At 44.2% G+C, this 21,290-nt stretch overlaps 1 protein-coding gene across 2 annotated transcripts in view; it reads right to left on the reverse strand.

Moving 5' to 3' along the window:
- The window catches only part of etv6 (ETS variant transcription factor 6), a 38,148-nt gene that overhangs the window by 15,973 nt on the left and 885 nt on the right, over positions 1-21,290 (reverse strand). The window contains exon 2 of one of the 2 annotated variants that reach the window (XM_080757101.1): positions 17,452-17,599. In XM_080757101.1, the coding sequence (XP_080613227.1) occupies positions 17,452-17,599 (148 nt within the window). Of the gene's footprint in view, positions 1-17,451; positions 17,603-21,290 lie in introns of both variants that reach the window. The other variant, XM_080757100.1, reaches the window with a different exon arrangement.

Below are 21,290 nucleotides of genomic sequence, written 5' to 3' on the forward strand. Positions count from 1 at the left end.
GTGTGTCTGTGAGGATGAGGAGGTGTGAATGTCACAATGATGTCATAATCACATAAAAATCTTGCACTGTAAGACACACACATACACTAGGTGGCTTCAGACACACACACACACACACAGACATCAAAGTAAGCGCAGCATTTTGCGTTGAACAGATCATCAAGCCCTGCCAAAATACATTTTAGTCGACTAAATTCTAGGTGACTAAAATAATGACCCAAATGAGAGGTTTCATTCCAAAGACTATAGTATGACTAGACTAAAATAGAAATTTGCTGCCAAAAACAAACACAAACACTGCTTTGAGAAGTCATGTGATTTAAAAAAGTCCTTTTGATGTTGTCGGTCGTTGAGGAAAAGATTACCTAGAACGAGGATAACGAGGGTAATTTAATCATTTTAGGATTTTTTTTCCTTCTTTTTTTTTTCTCACTTCCTCGGAATTTCCAGCTCATGGGAAGAAAAAATGAATACTTTCCTCTTCCTACTGCTTTCCTTCGGTCTAGAGATGTCTTGGAGAGTCGCCCAAACCCAAACTACTCACATGTTTTTACTTTTGGTGTTTTAAAGCATTATGTTATACTTTATAGCTGTTGAAAAATTAGCAGATCTACAAGCTCGTATAAGCTTGTATAGGTCTGCTATTTTTGAAAAATCGTGAAAATGTGTCGCAAATCTTTGAATGTATTCTTTCGGAGCGGGCGTTTTTAACTCAAATTTTTGCTTCTGGGGGGGGGGGGGCCCTGGAACAACATATTTTCAGATTGGGGTCGGCGGCCAATTACATTACAATTTTGGGGGTCCTTGACATGAAAATGAAAGACTGACATATGGGTTTTTAAAAGCCCGGAATTCAAAATGTATGTACAAAATATTGGCATCAAAATGTACTCTCTATAAGTACCAAAAGTCTCTATGCGGAATGTCCCCTTTCAAGTTTTCAAATGTATACAAATATTTTTCGCGATGCGACGCATTGTGCACTTGTAGATCGGCAATTCTTTTAAACGGCCGAAATGTATATAGGGCTGAAAGTGGGTAATGTATGTTTTGTAATAATAATCAAAGTAACGAAAGTTTTCAAATAATTGTAGTGGAGTAAAAAGTACAATATTTGCCTCTGAAATGTATGAAGTATACTGAAAATGTGACGTATACTCAAAATATGTACAAATACCTCAGAATGTTACTTAAGTAAATGTACTTTTGTTACTTTCCACGCTGACCAAGACGTGGCTTAGCACCTCGGCTGTTCTAATTGGCTTAATTGCTTTTGGCCTGATTTGAACGTCACGGTGAATGGTTGGCCTGACTTAATAACTGTTAGCACGTGACGCTAAAAGTGGTACAGACCCAACGCCTCCCCGCGGTATAGACACGCCCCCAACGCCTCGCCACAGTATAGACACGCCCCCAACGCCTCGCCACAGTATAGACACGCCCCCAACGCGGCTGACACTGCAGGTTGAAAATAGCCGACGCGCTGTGAGCTTGTAGATCGGCTTTATCGGCTATGTGTTGTTGATTGGTAGAGGGGATGTGTAGAGGTGGTGTTGATTGGTAGAGGGGATGTGTAACGATGGTGTTGATTGGTAGAGGGAATGTGGTGTTGATTGGTGGAGGGGATGTGTAGAGGTGGTGTTGATTGGTAGAGGGGATGTGTAGAGGTGGTGTTGATTGGTGGAGGGGATGTGTAGAGGTGGTGTTGATTGGTAGAGGGGATGTGTAGAGGTGGTGTTGATTGGTGGAGGGGATGTGTAGAGGTGGTGTTGATTGGTAGAGGGGATGTGTAGAGGTGGTGTTGATTGGTAGAGGGGATGTGTAGAGGTGGTGTTGATTGGTAGAGGGGATGTGTAGAGGTGGTGTTGATTGGTAGAGGGAATGTGTAGAGGTGGTGTTGATTGGTAGATGGAATGTGTAGAGGTGGTGTTGATTGGTAGAGGGGATGTGTAACGATGGTGTTGATTGGTAGAGGGGATGTGTAGAGGTGGTGTTGATTGGTGGAGGGGATGTGTAGAGGTGGTGTTGATTGGTAGAGGGGATGTGTAGAGTTGGTGTTGATTGGTAGAGGGGATGTGTAACGATGGTGTTGATTGGTAGAGGGGATGTGTAGAGGTGGTGTTGATTGGTGGAGGGGATGTGTAACGATGGTGTTGATTGGTAGAGGGGATGTGTAGAGGTGGTGTTGATTGGTAGATGGAATGTGTAGAGGTGGTGTTGATTGGTAGAGGGAATGTGTAGAGGTGGTGTTGATTGGTAGAGGGGATGTGTATAACGATGGTGTTGATTGGTAGAGGGAATGTGTAGAGGTGGTGTTGATTGGTAGATGGAATGTGTAGAGGTGGTGTTGATTGGTAGAGGGAATGTATAGAGGTGGTGTTGATTGGTAGAGGGAATGTATAGAGGTGGTGTTGATTGGTAGAGGGGATGTGTAGAGGTGGTGTTGATTGGTAGAGGGGATGTGTAGAGGTGGTGTTGATTGGTAGAGGGGATGTATAGAGGTGGTGTTGATTGGTGGAGGGGATGTGTAGAGGTGGTGTTGATTGGTAGAGGGGATGTGTAGAGGTGGTGTTGATTGGTAGAGGGGATGTGTAGAGGTGGTGTTGATTGGTAGAGGGGATGTGTATAGGTGGTGTTGATTGGTAGAGGGGATGTGTAGAGGTGGTGTTGATTGGTAGAGGGGATGTGTAGAGGTGGTGTTGATTGGTAGATGGAATGTGTAGAGGTGGTGTTGATTGGTAGAGGGGATGTGTAGAGGTGGTGTTGATTGGTAGAGGGGATGTGTAGAGGTGGTGTTGATTGGTAGAGGGGATGTGTAGAGGTGGTGTTGATTGGTAGAGGGAATGTATAGAGGTGGTGTTGATTGGTAGAGGGAATGTATAGAGGTGGTGTTGATTGGTAGATGGAATGTGTAGAGGTGGTGTTGATTGGTGGAGGGGATGTGTAGAGTTGGTGTTGATTGGTAGATGGAATGTGTAGAGGTGGTGTTGATTGGTAGAGGGGATGTGTAGAGGTGGTGTTGATTGGTAGAGGGAATGTGTAGAGGTGGTGTTGATTGGTAGATGGAATGTGTAGAGGTGGTGTTGATTGGTAGAGGGAATGTATAGAGGTGGTGTTGATTGGTAGAGGGAATGTATAGAGGTGGTGTTGATTGGTGGAGGGGATGTGTAGAGTTGGTGTTGATTGGTAGATGGAATGTGTAGAGGTGGTGTTGATTGGTAGAGGGGATGTGTAGAGGTGGTGTTGATTGGTAGAGGATGTGTAGAGGTGGTGTTGATTGGTAGAGGGGATGTGTAGAGGTGGTGTTGATTGGTAGAGGGGATGTGTAGAGGTGGTGTTGATTGGTAGAGGGGATGTGTAGAGGTGGTGTTGATTGGTAGAGGGATGTGTAGAGGTGGTGTTGATTGGTAGAGGGGATGTGTAGAGGTGGTGTTGATTGGTAGAGGGGATGTGTAGAGGTGGTGTTGATTGGTAGAGGGATGTGTAGAGGTGGTGTTGATTGGTAGAGGGGATGTGTAGAGGTGGTGTTGATTGGTAGAGGGATGTGTAGAGGTGGTGTTGATTGGTAGAGGGGATGTGTAGAGGTGGTGTTGATTGGTAGAGGGGATGTGTAGAGGTGGTGTTGATTGGTAGAGGGGATGTGTAGAGGTGGTGTTGATTGGTAGAGGGATGTGTAGAGGTGGTGTTGATTGGTAGAGGGGATGTGTAGAGGTGGTGTTGATTGGTAGAGGGATGTGTAGAGGTGGTGTTGATTGGTAGAGGGGATGTGTAGAGGTGGTGTTGATTGGTAGATGAATGTGTAGAGGTGGTGTTGATTGGTAGATGGAATGTGTAGAGGTGGTGTTGATTGGTAGAGGGATGTGTAGAGGTGGTGTTGCATTGGTAGAGGGGATGTGTAGAGGTGGTGTTGATTGGTAGAGGGATGTGTAGAGGTGGTGTTGATTGGTAGAGGGGATGTGTAGAGGTGGTGTTGATTGGTAGATGGAATGTGTAGAGGTGGTGTTGATTGGTAGATGGAATGTGTAGAGTTGGTGTTGATTGGTAGATGGAATGTGTAGAGGTGGTGTTGATTGGTGGAGGGGATGTGTAGAGGTGGTGTTGATTGGTAGAGGGGATGTGTATAACGATGGTGTTGATTGGTGGAGGGGATGTGTAGAGGTGGTGTTGATTGGTAGATGGAATGTGTAGAGGTGGTGTTGATTGGTAGAGGGGATGTGTAGAGGTGGTGTTGATTGGTAGATGGAATGTGTAGAGTTGGTGTTGATTGGTAGAGGGGATGTGTAGAGGTGGTGTTGATTGGTAGAGGGGATGTGTATAACGATGGTGTTGATTGGTGGAGGGGATGTGTTGTTGCCGGGTAGAACATCAATGTCAGCTTCCATTGTCATGCTGTACTTTACATAGTATGTTGGTTTTTGTCGGAGTGAATCTCAAGGTTCTCTGTCTCTCCAAGTGTGTGTGTGTGTGCGTGTGCGTGTGCGCGAGCGCGCGCCTCACTGAATGAAACCCTGGAGCAGGCCCTTGACTAAAGCATGGACTCCTAATCCTGTCTGATGACACATAATTTTCACTTTGTGGATTCTCAGGCACCCACTCTCTCTCTCTGTCTCTCTCTCTCCCCCCCCCCCCCCCCCCCCCCCCCCACAACAGCACACACATGCACACACACACACACACACACACACACACACACACACAAGGTGCACAATGTTGCCTAGGCAACTCCTAGACCTCGGCACTGCTTGGGATGAATGGAGGAAAAAGCAGGAGATGAGATGGGATGAGATCACTGCTATCTTGTTTCTGTTGTGTTTCTCGTACAGGAGGCCTGACTGTTACTGTTACGGCGGGTGCCTACTGTGCCCCCGGGCGACATTTGACACAAGCATGTACTGTACAAGTATACCGTTATGTATAGCGTATGGAAGTATGCATTACAGAGGTAACAGGCGTTACGAGCGCTCCTCACCCCAAACACACTTTCTTGTGATTCCACAATAATCACGGCGGAGTGTCGAGTGCAGAACAAAGTTCTGGGGGAAAAGGTTTTTAAAACATTCTGTCGTCGGCACCCCTTTTGGTGTATTAAGCATTATGTTATGCTTTAGCTGTTGAAAAAAATACAGATCTAGAAGCTTGTAGATCTGCAATTTTTGAAAAATCGTGAAAATGTGTCGTAAATCTTTGAATATAATTATTTCAGAGTGAACATTTTTAGACTCAAATCTTTGCTTCTGGAGGGGTCCCTGAAACTGCATATTTTCAGATGGGGTCGGCGGCCAAATACAGATAATTCTGAGGGTCCTTGACATGAAAAGGGTTGAGAAACACTGACAGAAACATGGGGTTTTTCAGAAGACTTTTTCTTTTTAGAATCGGTCTAAATGGGTTACTGAAATGTAGTCATATAGTTGTAGTCACCGTATAGCTTAGTTAGTTTAGTTTTAATCATCGTCTCTTGAATAGTTTTAATTTAGTTTCAGTCACATTTTAGTCACCCGGAATGTTTTAGTATTAGTCTAGTTTTAGTCGACTAAATATTATAAGATTTCAGTCGACTAAATCTACAGTTGATTGATGTATTTTGGCAGACCTTGATGGCGCCATAATGGCTGATTTTAGTCTGTTGACGAAATTGTCCAATATATTTAGTCTAATTTTAGTCATCATAGCTTAATTAAATAATTTAGTTTCCATTTAGCCTTCGTTGGTGGAAAAAGGTAGTCGCCGGACATTTTTCGTCTTAGTTTTAGTCGACAGAATCAACAGTGTGTGTAGCAGCCGAGTAGGTGTCAAGAGTCCAGGGCCAAATCCTCCAACTACACACCTCCTCCTTTCTCTCCTGCCTGCTCTCCTCTCCTCTCCTCTACTCCACAGAGGAAGAAAGGGAAAGAAAAGCTCTTTCTCTTGTGAGAAAAGCAGCAGCAATATCCGCCTACGTCTCTGTGCTTTAAGAGAAAAAAGGCAAACATTTACAGAGGAGCTGCGAGTGACTCAGAAAAGAACCCAGAGAGAGAGTCGGGTCGGGAGATCAAAGCAAAGTCCCAACAGGAACAATGACGCTGGCATGATGACGGTGGAGCGGTGTTTTTAATATGGAAATCTTTAACCCATGTCTTCTAAACCATGACAGTTTTCTGAAGAACCTCTGTTTCTATATATCGGTGGTGCTCAAACATTTTCATGTCAAGGACCCCCAAAAGTATATGTAATTGGCAGCAGACCCCCATCTGATAATATGTAGTTCCAGGGAAGTTCCCGGAAGCAAAGATTTTAGTTAAAAACGCCCTGAATCAATATATATTCAAAAGACTATAGTCTATGACTAAAACTAAATCAAAATCAACACTGGTTAATATGACAGCTACACACGTCCTTGGCTATAGCGCTCCGTTTAACTGTTCTCCCCGCCCGCCACACACACACACACACACACACACACACACACACACACACACACCTCTGTGTGCATTCGCCCTCAGGTGAAGTGCAGCTGCAGTGGGGGGGGGGGGGGGGGGGGGGGAGCAAAATCAAACTTTCACTCTCACTCTGTGTGGAAACCCCCCATTCGTCCGTCTGTCTGTCTGTCTGTCCATCACGCCACGCACACACACAGGCACACCCACCCACCCACCCACACACACACACACACACACACACACACACACACAGGCACACACACCCCTTGACATCATTTCTGTTCGACTCTGGAGAACGAACACGTGCACGCACACACACACACACACACACGCAGGTGCACGTGCCTGTTCACGATATGTGCCGAGCTGGACGTCATCCAATGAAAACAAACAAAACGAAAAAAGGTCGTCAATCAAAGGAATCTTTTTTTTATTTTTTTTAACGGATCCAGGAAGTAGCGCGACCTGTTTTGTTGGGATTGGCGTGTCGAGAGAGAGCAAGCCGACGCTTGTAGAGTTCCTCAATTCACCGTCGACTGACTACCCCCTTTCCCTTTTTTAACCTCTATTGAGATCTGGAACGCCTCTGTGTTACCTTTATAGCTTTTAACCATCTTTGAACTATTATTTTATGCTTTAGCTGTCGCAAAAAATAGCAGATCTACAAAAATTGCAGATCTACAAGCTCATAGAGAAATCGTGAAATACGTGTACCTGAATATATATTATTTCACAGCAAATGTTTTTAACTCAAATCTCTGCTTCTGTAATATGTTGTTGGAGGTCCTTGACATGAAATAGTTTGTTTGAGAGCATCTGAAACATGGGTTTTTTTCAGAAAACTGTCATGATTCAGATTAGAAGACATTTGTATAGAATCTGATTTCAGGTCTTAATTAGGATACTTCAAAGTAGGTCTGCACGATTATGAGATTATGACCGATATCCGATCTCCGATTATCTGCAGGGTCATGTGATCTGCCGATAACGATTCTGACCGACTCCGATATTATACAGAGGACCACAATGGAAACAAGCCTATAGGACCCTATAGGGGCTTATTGGCCCTAAAGCCTGTTAATAAAGTATTCAATCAATCAATAAATAGCCAATACTCTTTTACAAGTGTCTGTTTTCTCACCTGAATGAGAAATGTAAAGTTTATTTTTACGATTTTACATCATATTTGATGTGGCTTTTCTTCTAGAGCTATAGAGGTACTAGAAACCTTTGATTTATATTGAACTCATTGATGATTTTTACATACATTGTATTTTTCTCTGGTGGTCGACTGTTCACCGCTTCACCTCCCAATGAATGAATGAATGGACCACTGTTACAGTTTTCACAAGTTACATACACTAGTTGCTAGTCACTAGTTACTGACTAGTGACCCCCCCCCCCCGATGCACAGGGGTGTCAAGTCACCCCCCCAAAAAAAAGTAAATAAATAAAGTTTGACACCCCGATTTATGATGACATGTGGAGTGCGTTGTGAACAGGAAGGGAGGGGGGGAGGGGGGAGGTCGCTGGCAGAACAATTTCCCTTTCAGAGGAGAGAGAGAGAGAGAGAGAGAGAGAGAGAGAGAGAGAGGGAGGGAGAGGTAGGAAGAGAATAGAGCGAAAGAGAGAGAGGGAGAGTAGAGAGAGAGAGAGAGAGAGGGAGGGAGGAAGAGAATAGAGCGAAAGAGAGAGAGGGAGAGTAGAGAGAGAGAGAAAGAGGGAGGGAGGGAGGAAGAGAGTAGAGAGAAAGAGAGAGGAGAGAGGAAGAGAATAGAGAGAAAGAGAGAGGGGGAGGGAGGAAGAGAGGAGAGAGAGAGGGGGGGAGGGAGGAAGAGAGGAGAGAGAGAGGGGGGGAGGGAGGAAGAGAGTAGAGAGAAAGAGAGAGAGGGGGGGAGGAAGAGAGTAGAGAGAGAGAGAGAGGGAGGAAGAGTAGAGAGAGAGAGAGAGAGGGAGGAAGAGAGTAGAGAGAGAGAGAGGGAGGAAGAGTAGAGAGAAAGAGAGAGAGAGAGAGGGAGGAAGAAAGAGAGTAGAGAGAAATAGAGAGAGAGAGAGGGGGGGGGAGGGAGTGAGAGAGAGAGACAGAGAGGGAGAGAGAGAGGGGGAGGGAGTGAGAGAGAGAGACAGAGAGAGAGACAGAGGGAGAGTGAGAGAGAGAGAGAAACAACAACAACATTTATTCAGGAAGCGTCGTTCGCCCACTCAGGAAATTCCTCAGGACAAGAGCTCCTTCTGGGCAGGAAATTTCCCCTCACAAACACTGCACGTGCGCACGCACACGCACACACACACACACACACACACACACACACACACACACACGCGCGCACACACACACACGCACCATTGTACTGACTAGACTATGAGGTTACACGCTGCTACACACAGAGTGAAGGATGCATGGAGAAATGCTGCCGTATCTCCGACATATAGATCTGATAAATACTGTATTTTTATTTTAATCTGAAATCCCGGAAAGTATGAGTTCTGACGAGACTGTTGGGATGAAAGGAATCCCTGTGTGTTCCAATAGATGGAGTGGAGGTAGTCGTAGAGTCACGAGTTCTGCTTGATACTGTTTAGAAAACACCATGTAGCAAACTCTAAGTATGCTACAGTGGGGTCCGGGGACCCCCAGGGGTCCTTGAGTCCTCTAAAGACAGTTAGAACCCACAGTTATATTGTAAATTAATTTTACAATATAAATGGGGGGTCCCAGAGATAGAAATGCCATTAAATGGGGGGTCCGTAGACTAATGCATGTCAAACTGGAATTAAACGGGTTGAGAATCACTGCTATAGTGCTGTAAAACTCTTGGGGGTCCCTGCAGGCATATCTCTTCAAATGGGGGTCCGTGGGCTAATTAGTGTCAATGTGGGGATCCCTGACAGAATGTAGCACTCCTCTAAACATGTTTCAGACGGTGAAAAGCAACGTGTTCTGAACTTGTAGATCAGATATTTTAACTATACTTCTGCAATGGCACTGTCATAATTTGACAAAGTATACAAAACATAATGGGATGCATTGATTTAGGAAGAAACTATACTGCGATATGGAAACTGTGTGTGTGTGTGTGTGTGTGTGTGTGTGTGTGTGTGTGTGTGTGTGTGTGTGTGTGTGTGTGTGTCCGTATGTTACACACACACACACACACACACACACACCATGTCCTAAAACACAGCTGTTTGGTTCTGACTCACAGACACAGAGGGAGACAGCTTGTCTTCCACTACGGCATGGGATTCCAGAACATTTACATGTCAAGGACCCCCAAAATGACACTCATTGGCCCGCGGACCCCCATTTAAAAATAGCCATGGCCAAGGACCCCCCCATAAGGCCAAGGACCCCCCATAAGAGAAGGTTTCTACAGCTCTAGCAGTGATTCTCAACTGATTTTCATTTCAAGGACCCCCAGTTTGATCTGAATTAGGCTACACTGACCCCCACTTAATGGCATTTCTATCTCTGGGACCCCAATTTATACTGTAAAATCAATGTCTAACTCAGAGTGTACAAATGGAATAACGGTTCCATGTGTATACACTCTCAGAGTTACAGACCCATAAGGGTCCGTTTGGTTCCTATAATAACTATCATTTAGCTGAGGATCCCCTGGAACTCTCTCAGGGACCCCTGGGGGTCCTGGGGACCCCCTGGAACTCTCTCAGGGACCCCTGGGGGTCCTGGGGACCCCCTGGAACTCCCTCAGGGACCCCTGCTTTTGGGAACCACTGCATTAGGGGACAGAGGAGGAATATTCTGTGGGACGAATGATGAGATTTATCATTTATAACTGAATACATGATCTGTCCTTGTGTTGAGGAGGAGGAGGAGCAGAAAGGGTTAAAAGCTGAGCAAAGAAGCATTCTTTAAGAGTGAGGAGCAGCACGCACGCACGCGCACACACACACACACACACGCACGCACACACCGCCCCACCCCCGATCTAATCCACTTCCTCCTCAGGAAATGGAGAAGGCGGATTTCTGCCCACACTGCAATTTCCTCCCTCTCTCTTTTTCTCTCTCTCCTTCCCTCACCCCCCCCCCTCTCTCTCTCTCTCCCTCTCCCCCTCTCTCCCCCTCCCTCCCATTCCCTCTAAGGGTTAATGGATGGCTTGTCTCTCAATACACAACGAGCCGCTGCGTTCCATTCTACGGAAGGTGTTTTTTTTTTGTTGCTTTTTTCAGTCGTGTGTGCTAAAGGAGAGAGGTTGAGCGTGCGTGCGTGTGTGCGTGCGTGTGTGTGTGTGCTAAAGGGGATAGGTGGTGTCGTATGCGTGCTTGCGTGCGTGCGTGCGCTAAAGGGGAGAGGCGGTGTGTGTCGTTAACAAGCCGCCTGACTGAAGTGACTGAAGTAGAAAATGGTGTTTGTTGTTTGATCACCATTTTGATTATCAGCAATTAAAGTGCTTTGTGAATCACGGCCGGGCGGGCCTCCTTCACCACGACTCACTCACAACCAGTGGTGATTCTTTACCACGACTCACTCACAACCAGTGGTGATTCCGTCCACTGAAACTAAAAATGTTTCGTCGACTGCCTTTTTTCCACCGAGGAAAACTAAATGGAAACTAAATGAAAACTAAGCTATGATGACTCAAACTATAAGACTAAATATACTGACAATTTCGTCAACAAATAAAAACTATAGGCTAAAATGTAAGGAAGGGACTAGTGGACAAGAGATCCAGTATGAGTCATTTTACACTTGGTTGCATGCTGAAAATTGCAGATCTACAACCTCACAACGTGTTGCATTGTGAGCTTGTAGATCGGCTATTGTCAGCAAGTTAAGAAATCAGTCATTATGACGGCATCAACGCCCACCAAAATTACTTTTTAGTCGACTAAATCAACTGTAGATTTAGTTGACCAAAAACTTAGGATATTTAGTCGACTAAAACTAGACTAAACACTAAAACATTCCACGTGACTAAAACTAAATAAACTATTGAAGAGACTACGACTAAAACTAAAATAAAAAATTGCTGCTAAAAACAACACTTCCATTTATGAATGGTGGAAAAAGCACTCAATAGTTTTACTAGTTAAAGTCCGGAATTCTAAATGTATACTTTAGTAAAAGTAATAAAGTATTGGCATCAAAATGTACTTAAAGTACCAAAAGTATAGAAAGTACACATTATGCAGAATGTCCCATTTCAAGTTCACACGCACGCACGCACACACACACACACACACACACACACACAGACACGCACACACACACACACACACACACAGTCTGTGAGACAACTCCAAACGTATAGCAGGAAAAGCAACGCGGACCTGTTGAGCGCTCTTCCCTTTTCTCTGACAATGCGAAAGGGGAAGTGGGCTAGGGGGGAATTTAAAGGGGAAGTGGGCTAGGGGGAATTTCCTGAGTGCTTTTTGATTTTTTATTTTCTTCTCTTCTCTGTCTCTCTTCACACATCCACGTGCGCAGGCAGGCAGCCCTACAGTGCACTGAGCCCTGCACACACACACACACACATGCACACACACGCACGCACACACGCACGTGACGCTACACACGCGTGCATTGCGCGCACACAATTCTCAATTTCAACTCATTTCAAAGGGCTTTATTTGCGTGAGAAGCCTGATGGTGGCGCTATAGTGTAGCACAGGGATACTCAAATAGATTTACCTGTGGGCCACATTACAAAAATGGCAAGGGGCCAGGGGCCAGTAGATAAAATTACGACATTAATGATACTTGATAACTTCTCTCTTTCAATTGCTTTATTTTCGCAAAATGTATCAAAGTACAATGTGCATGCACATGTGTTACATTTTCTTGCATAAACACAAAGAGCTGTTTCCATAACTGCACAAATTATTGCACATAACATGAGTAGCTGTTATAATAACATAATAACATAACATGAGTAGCTCTTTGCCTGCCTGCCTGCCTGCCTGCCTGCCTGCCTGCCTGCCTGTCTGTCTGTCTGTCTGTCCATGAGTAGTTATTTGTCTGTCTGTCAATGAGTAGCTGTCTTACTGCCTGTCTATGAGTAGCTGTCTGCCTGCCTGCCTAATTGTCCATGAGTAGCTGTCTGTCTGCCTGTCTGAGTAGCTGTCTGCCTGCCTGCCTAATTGTCCATGAGTAGCTGTCTGTCTGCCTGTCTATGAGTAGCTGTCTGCCTGCCTGCCTAATTGTCCATGAGTAGCTGTCTGTCTGCCTGTCTATGAGTAGCTGTCTGCCTTCCTGCCTGTCCAATTGTCCATGAGTAGCTGTCTGTCTGTCTGTCTATGAGTAGCTGTCTGCATGCCTGCCCAATTGTCTATGAGTAGCTGTCTGTCTGTCTATGAGTAGCTGTCTGCCTTCCTGCCTGTCCAATTGTCCATGAGTAGCTGTCTGTCTGTCTATGAGTAGCTGTCTGCCTTCCTGCCTGTCCAATTGTCCATGAGTAGCTGTCTGCCTGCCTGTCCAATTCTCCATGAGTAGCTGTCTGTCTGCCTGTCTATGAGTAGCTGTCTGACTGCCTGCCTGTCCAATTCTCCATGAGTAGCTGTCTGTCTGTCTGTCTGCCTGTCTATGAGTAGCTGTCTGCCTGCCTGCCAGCCAGCAAGTTGGTTAACAGAAAATAAATTGTTATGGCTGAGTAAAATAAAATACAATAAACACAATTTGCCTGAAAATAGATTACCCAGCTATGACCTTTTTCATGAAAAAATATATGGCTGACTGAGTAAAATAAAACAATCTACCTGAAAATAGATAGCTATAAGTGAAGAGCAATTTCTGCAATTTCCGCAATTACCATTTCCGCAATTTCCTCAATTTCCGCAATTTCCATAATTTCCATTTCCACCATTTCCGCAATTTCCGCAATTACCATTTCTGCAATTTCCGCAGGCAGGCAGCCCTACAGTGCACTGAGCCCTGCACACACACACACACACACACACACACGCACGTGGCGCTACACAGTACGCGTGCATTGCGCGCACACAATTCTCAATTTCAACTCATTTCAAAGGGCTTTATTTGTGTGAGAAGCCTGATGGTGGCGCTATAGTGTAGCAGAGTGGCTCACAGCCTGATGGTGGCGCTATAGTGTAGCAGAGTGGCTCAGGGCCTGATGGTGGTGCTAAAAAAGAAGTGGAACAATCAAAACAAAATGTAGTATGTACAATTGAAAGTCAGAATCTCCAATAAATCTATTTATACAGACGTACACACACACACACACGCACACGCGTGCGCACACACACACACGCACACACACACACAGCGTGAGACTGTCATTTAAATAAACGGTGTGTAAAAGAAGCCTGACGTTAACCTCAGGTTAACTATTGACGGTTTCTCCTGTTCAAACAACAGCTCTGGGTCTGTTGGCACGGCGCCAGCCACGCCTGTTCTCCCATTGGCTGCAATACTACGCCAGTGACCAGTGGCCCTGTTCTCCCATTGGCTACAATACAACACCAGTGACCAGAGGCCTGTTCTCCTATTGGCTACAATACAACGCCAGTGACCAGTGGCCCTGTTCTCCTATTGGCTACAATACCACACCAGTGACCAGTGGCCCTGTTCTCCCATTGGCTACAATACAACGCCAGTGACCAGTGGCCCTGTTCTCCCATTGGCTACAATACCACACCAGTGACCAGTGACCCTGTAAGGCTACAATACAACGCCAATCAATGACCACTTCAGAGAGAGAGAGAGTGTTGATACCGTCGACTAAAACTGTGACGAGAAGTGTTCGTCGACTTAATTCCCCTTTTTCACTGACCTAAACTAAATGAAAAGTTGGCCGATTTCGATATGCTGCCGATTATAATTGTGCAGCTCTACTAATTAAATATACTGATAATTTCGTCAACAAATACAAAGTAAAATGTTAGGGAGGGACTATAGAAGAGATCATTTTATGGTCGGTTGCGCTGAAAAGAGCAGATCTATAGTACATTGTAGCGCATTGTATTTAAAGGACTATGAGTGAAACTAAACGTGCTGTCAGAATGAGCGGCGGTTGAGCCCTGAAGCCATGAGGCCCCAGCTGTCACCGCGCGTTGCCTCATTTCCTTCAGCCTTCCTTCCTCCCTTCCCTTGCTTCCTTCCTGTCTTGGCATGTCTCTAGCTTCCCTCCTCTATTCTCCACTGTGTAAAGAGTGGCTGGGAGGAGGCGAACACACACACACACACACACACACACATACGCACACACACACACACACACACACACACACACACACACACACACACACACACACACACACACACACACACACACACACACATACATACATACGCACACATGCACACGCATACACACACACACACACAAACCACAGTGGACTGAGTGAGTGGAGAGGACAAAGTGCAGGTGTTCTGTTCTGTGGCGTAATGTTAAAATGAAAAGGACAGACAGAGATAATCTGGTCTAGTTTTATGGCCCTGTTGTCTCTGCGTTGCTCTGTCGCCGTTCCTGTTCTCAGCTGCACGTGCACAGATTAAAATAGGGTGCATTCGGCATCCCAAAACGCAGTTCATAGTTAAGGGACGCAATAAAACAACGACCTCTGCATCCACGGGATGCACTACTGTACTAGTTTATTTTGCTAGTTATAATAATAATTTCTTCTTCGGTTTTCTACATGAATATAACCACATCATGCTCTATTATGTAAAGTGTCTTGAGACAACTTGTTGTGATTTGACACTTTAATAAAAATGTAATTGAATTATAACCATATATAAAATGAAATGGGAGTTAAATGCTGCTATTTGTAAAACATGGCAAAATATGACTCCTAACGTGGTTGAAGTGGGACTCATCAAATGTCCCTGGGACCATCCCTGCATCCTGGGACTCATCAAGGACTGTCTAAAGAGGACGGGACGCGAAGACCGTAAGGGCGCCGCCATGTTGCTCACATGGTGCTCCATGGAAGGAAAGAAACATGCGCAGTTGAGACCAAGGAAGCTGAACGAGGAAGTGTTGGCTGCATAAAGCCCATTGCGCATGTTTCTTTCCTTCCATGGAGCAACATGTGAGCAACATGGCGGCGCCCTTACGGTCGTCGCGCCCCGTCCTCTTTAGACAGTCCTTGGGACTCATTACATTGAAAACCTATTTACATCACTGCACGTGAAGCTCTGGTGTTTCCGTCACTACAACACAGAACGCACCTGGCCGCCACACAGCATGTCAATACCGTCTCCTAACATCGGGAGGCGCCGGTGCGGTACGGTACAGTGTACCGTCTCTGCAAGATATACTGTATGTATAGGGCTAAAGCCCTAACCAGTCTAAATACTTCCTTAATGTCAACAAAGTCCACACCCACAACACCAGAGGGAGTTGAACAAACCATGTGCAACCCAGATTCGGCACAAACAAGGGACTAAATTATTTTCGCTCCTATATGCCACCAAAATGTGGAACGCCCTACCTACAGTCATTAAGACATGCGGATCCCTTGACTCCTTCAAAACCGCTCTCAAAGGGCACCTACGGACGGCTGCAATTCAAAACTGGCCCCCGAAAAATCTGAATCCCCCCCACCCCCTTTCCCCCTCACTGTATATGTTTCTTTTCCCTTTTTACCTCCTTTATGATGAATTCCTGTTCTGTTCTTTGGCTAAATAGAAGTGTATATACTGCCAAGTGCCAAATGTTTTGCTACACCACCTGTCCTGTCCTAGCGCATAGGATCACGCTGCAGCAACGTTGTGAGCTTGTAGATCTGTTCTTTTTTCGGTACACAATAGTGTGCAATCACACATATACAGTAGGCACGTTCGGCCTATGCATACTTATTAACAAAGTTAATAAATAGCCCAAAACAATGCAGAGCCAAATATTTTTTTTACAGCCTTCCAAATATTTTCCAGGACTGGAATATGTTTTTACTCATTTCAAAATATTTCCAGGAATGTCATAACCATGGGAATCTATTATGTTGCCAGGCCCTAAAGTGTGAAATCAGCGTCTATGACAGATGTGTGTGTGTGTGTGTGTGTGTGTGTGTGTGTGTGTGTGTGTGTGTGTGTGTGTGTGTGTGTGTGTGTGTGTGTGTGTGTGTGTGTGCGCTGATGCATGACGAGGCTCACAGCCTCACACGTGTTACTGCGGTTAAGTTACGTATCCTATTGGTCGGTATGTGTCCGTCCACAATGCTGTCGTGTTGATGATTGGTCGGTCTGTGTCCGTCCGCAATGCTGTCGTGTTGATGATTGGTCGGTCTGTGTCCGTCTACAATGCTGTCGTGTTGATGATTGGAGCTCTCTCGATATATCGTGGCCAATTACTTTTCAAACATCTCCAGAAACGTAGAATAAGCCTTTTAATAGACCCCGAGGCCGATTCTTACAATGCCTTCTCAATCCTGGCCCATCCGTTTTCTGAAAAACTTAAAATATTAATTATACAACGGATCGTTTCGAGGAAGCAATCCGATTGGTTGAAACAGCTTTATAGCCGTGCTTAAACAAGCGTAAAGGAACACCTACTCAAAACATATAGAATTCAGCTACTCTGTTCTCTCAGAGTGCAGCAGACTCTGACTGTGGCTATAGGCTAGCTAGCTTCTTGGGACATTTGTGGTCGTAGTGACTACATCTGTCATTCTTTTTTTTTATCGTCTTATTAATGCACATCTGCGCTGCCTTTCGGAACACGCTCTGCGGGCGAGTTCCTGCAGGCAGCAACGCAGGCGTGCATCAATGGCGGTAAAGCACAGCCTCCGGTGTAATATTGCTTCATTCAAAGATTATGAAAAACATGTACGGTATGTTGCTTTATACACTGTACACTGCACTGTACATGGCAACAACAACCCGTCCTAGATGCGATAAAAAAGGGTTTGCACTGGCCTAGCGGTCCAGGCGCATCATGCCTCATATAGGCTCTGGCCTGACAGCGCGTTGCGTGTTCGAGTCCCGTTCATGACGACCTGCTTTGCTGCGTGTCTCCCCTGTCTCTCCTACTGTATATGTGTGAATGTGAGGTCAGTGTGCGTGTTTGTGTGTGTGTGTGTGCATGCGTGCGTAAGAGAGACTCACGCAGGTGTGCGGGCAGCCTGGCCGGTTCCTCGTCCATTCGGCTGGCCGGCCGGGCCGTGCAGGCTGCATGGGCGGGGGGGACGGGGGAGGAAGTGGAGTTTGGCGGCAGGGGGCTCGTGGTGGCGGAAGGACTGAACGAGCTCCTCTCCTGCTATGAATAGATACACACACACACGCACGCACACACGCACACACAGACAAGACACAAAGACACAGAGCATGAACCAAACCTCAATAGACACACAGTCAGAGACATCTCATTTTTGTGAAGAACGGTGCAGCGACTATAGAGTTTCTTGTCTGTTCCAGTTCATTTTAGTTCCTCGTATGTTGTTTTTTTTGCTACAAGAGATCGAGAGACTTTAAGAGAGGTTGAAGTCTTTAAAGCACTTTGATGTTGTCTGTTTAAAGACACAGTAGTTATGGCTCCAGGTGACACATTTTGAATGTAGTTATTGTTCAGTAACTACAGACTAAAGACCATACATGTTTATATATAATTAATGTAGTAATGTTCAGCAACTACAGACAATACATATTTATATATAATTAATGTAGTAATGTTCAGCAACTACAGACTAAAGACGATACATGTTTAATACATTAATTATATATAAACATGTATCGTCTTTAGTCTGTAGTTGCTGAACATTACTACATTAATTATATATAAATATGTATTGTCTGTAGTTGCTGAACATTACTACATTAATTATTTATAATGTTCAGCAACTACAGACTAAAGACAATGCATATTTATATATAATTAATGTAGTAATGTTCAGCAACTACAGACTAAAGACAATACATGTTTATATATAATTAATGTAGTAGTGTTCAGCAACTACAGACTAAAGATGATACATGTTTTCATGGGAGAAAAAAAGAGAGAATTGTGTGAGAATCGTGATCTCAATTCTTGTGGAGCAAAATGCAGATTCACATTTATTTTGAGCCAGAATGGAGCAGCACTAAAGCAGCAGCTTGTTTGGCATGTATCAGTGAGTGTGCACAGCGTGTGTGTGTTTATATTATGGGTTCAGGTGCATCTTTCTCAAAGTAATCGTCTATGTCCGCGCTTCATTTGAACGGTACTGGTGCTGCCTGTTGGTGAGATGTGTGTTTGACATGTGGTGACAGTAATATACTTAAGGGTGTTTGACTATTTGTCGAGGTGTTGGATGTGGCAATCAGTGCTTTCCTCAGAATGCATTTGTATAGCTGCATTATTAGTGTATATAGCTTCATATTGCCCTTGTACACTTTAAGGTGTTTGTACTGAGATTACTTATTGTTTCTGAAGACCTGTGTGAACAGTTTTAGACAGAACATGTTAGACTTAGTTTAACTGGGTCCCCATAGATTTTAACTTTTATTTATTATTTATATATTACAAACCATACACAGTACCCTGGACCAAACAATGTACTGTATATACACTAGTAAGTGGATGGTTCAAAGTGTGGGTAAATGTCAAGAATAACGTTGTTTTCAAGTGATATTTTTTTATGAATTTAAAATGGTGGGCCCCTCTTGTAAACAAGTGTAATGCTTTATGGTGTCGTCCACTCACTGTTAACAGTTTTTCTGTATTGAGTTGTGTGCATTTTAGTTTTCCTTCAGAGAGAGAGAGAGAGAGAGAGAGAGAGAGAGGATAGTTGTTTAGAGTTAACAGAGAAAGTAGGAATGCTAAAAGTTTAACCACCAAAGTAGGCTACGTAATTAATTAGTAAACAATATCCTGAAATGGCCTACTTTATCATTGGTATCACCTTTTTATCATCATCTATAGCTGACCATTTAATTGCACAAAATAATTTGATCACTTTGGAAATGAACCATATAACATCTGTGGGTTTGACATAAACTAGTAAACTACACTGATGAAGACAGCATGTTAGCATAACGACGAAGACATTGATGAAGACAGCATGTTAGCATAACGACGAAGACATTGATGAAGACAGCATGTTAGCATAACGATGAAGACATTGATGAAGACTGGCGAGTTCTCCGGTATGACCCCCCCCCCCCCCCCTCCCTGTGGAAGTTACAACAACCTGGTTCTAATCTCCCGTTATCTGTTTGCCTTCCCCGTGGTAGTTTTCCTGCCCCTTTGACAGCGAGCCACATTACACTCAAACCCCTTATTGGCCAACAGCAGAAGGCCTGGTTGTGACATTTATATGAGCCTCTAGTTTGTGGAGTCGAGTTTGTGGAAACGGGCTAAAGTGCATTCAGGAGGACAGCGTGTGTGTGTGTGTGTGTGTGTGTGTGTGTGTGTGTGTGTGTGTGGGGGGGGGGGGGGGTTGGTAGGCCTGTCACTGTCATTACATCATCGCAAATTATTTGAGATAATAATTGCGATGTTTGCATAATCGTCTTATCGTTTCCATGTTGAAAAATGTCCATATATACATTTTTTTACTTTAAAAAAGAAAGTAGCATTAATAGCAGATCTACAAGCTTATACAGCACGTTGTCACTTTGTGACGTGTTGTGTTGTAAGCGTGTAGATCTGCTAGATTAACTATTTTGTACATTTTATTTTATCTTTAGGAAAGAAAAAATCTAATTTGTCATTGTGATTATTTATTATTATTTGTCACATCTGTCCTGATGTGAAATGTGTGATTACGAAGCCTCAAAGTCCAACATAAATATACAATCAATAAATAAATCAATGTTCAATGCAAAAATAACAACACAATTAAGTTTTTGTGAAAAATAATCGTCAAATTAAACTAGTTTGACCCCAGACTTCTCCTTTGAAATGGAAAGTGAACTGACAACAATGAAGGCAGTTTGCCACCAACACCATGCAGTCTGTCCATCAGGAGTAGCCCGTAAGGACCCCCAAAATTATACCAATTAGCCCCGCGGACCCCCATTTGAAAATATATGCCAGGGACCCCCATAAGAGAATATCCCTACGGCTCTAGCAGTGATTTCCAGGGCCCCCTATAGTTTGACGTGCATTAGTCTACGGACCCCCATTTAATGGAATTTCTACCTCTGGGACCCCCAATTTATATTGTAAAATCAATTAAGTTAATTTAACTCTGAGAGTCTCAGAGTTACAGACCCATAAGAGGCCATTTGGTTTCCTAACTATCATTTAGCTGGGGACCCCCTGGAACTCCCTCAAGGACCCCTGGGGGTCCCCGGGCCCCACTTTGGGAACCTCTGGCCTATATCCCATGGAAATGTGCCAAAATGCACTTTATATCTAGTATCCAGTTCCATAGTGAATTGAACGAAGGACCCCAATGGAAACAAACAAGCCATATAGAGCTTTCTTGTGTTATAAATCCTCTTGTCAGACCTTGTATATGAACTGTACTTTACTGTGCTTTTTTTGTCTGCAAACTGTTAATACAGTATTCAATCAATCATACAACGATAACCCTTATAAGTTTAGATACTAGCAATCATTCATGCAAATGTTACTTGACATGTCATTGTGAACTATGTAGTAAAAGTTGTAGCAATAATGCAGTCATATAAGCTAACTAATGTAATTGTCATTATTATTTAGTGTTAATAACTATGTGTGTGTATAGTATAGTAGCCTCATGGTCATTCATTTATTTCAAATGCTTTATGTATGAATATATGCATGCAGTTTGACCCGTGCATGCATGGCATTGTTTACACAATGCTGTAGGCTACCCCCTCCAACTGTACATACATAAACTTTCCCCACGTTCAACTGTTTCGATTGTATTTTGACACTTATTGCTTTGGCAATGTAAACGTATTAGCCTATATATGTTTTCTCATGCCATAAAATAAAGCTCATTTGAATTGAATTGCATTGCATGGGATATCATACATAT

The sequence above is a fragment of the Protomyctophum bolini genome (genome assembly GCF_963924005.1).
Source record: "Protomyctophum bolini genome assembly, chromosome: 23".
Lineage (NCBI taxonomy): Eukaryota > Metazoa > Chordata > Actinopteri > Myctophiformes > Myctophidae > Protomyctophum > Protomyctophum bolini.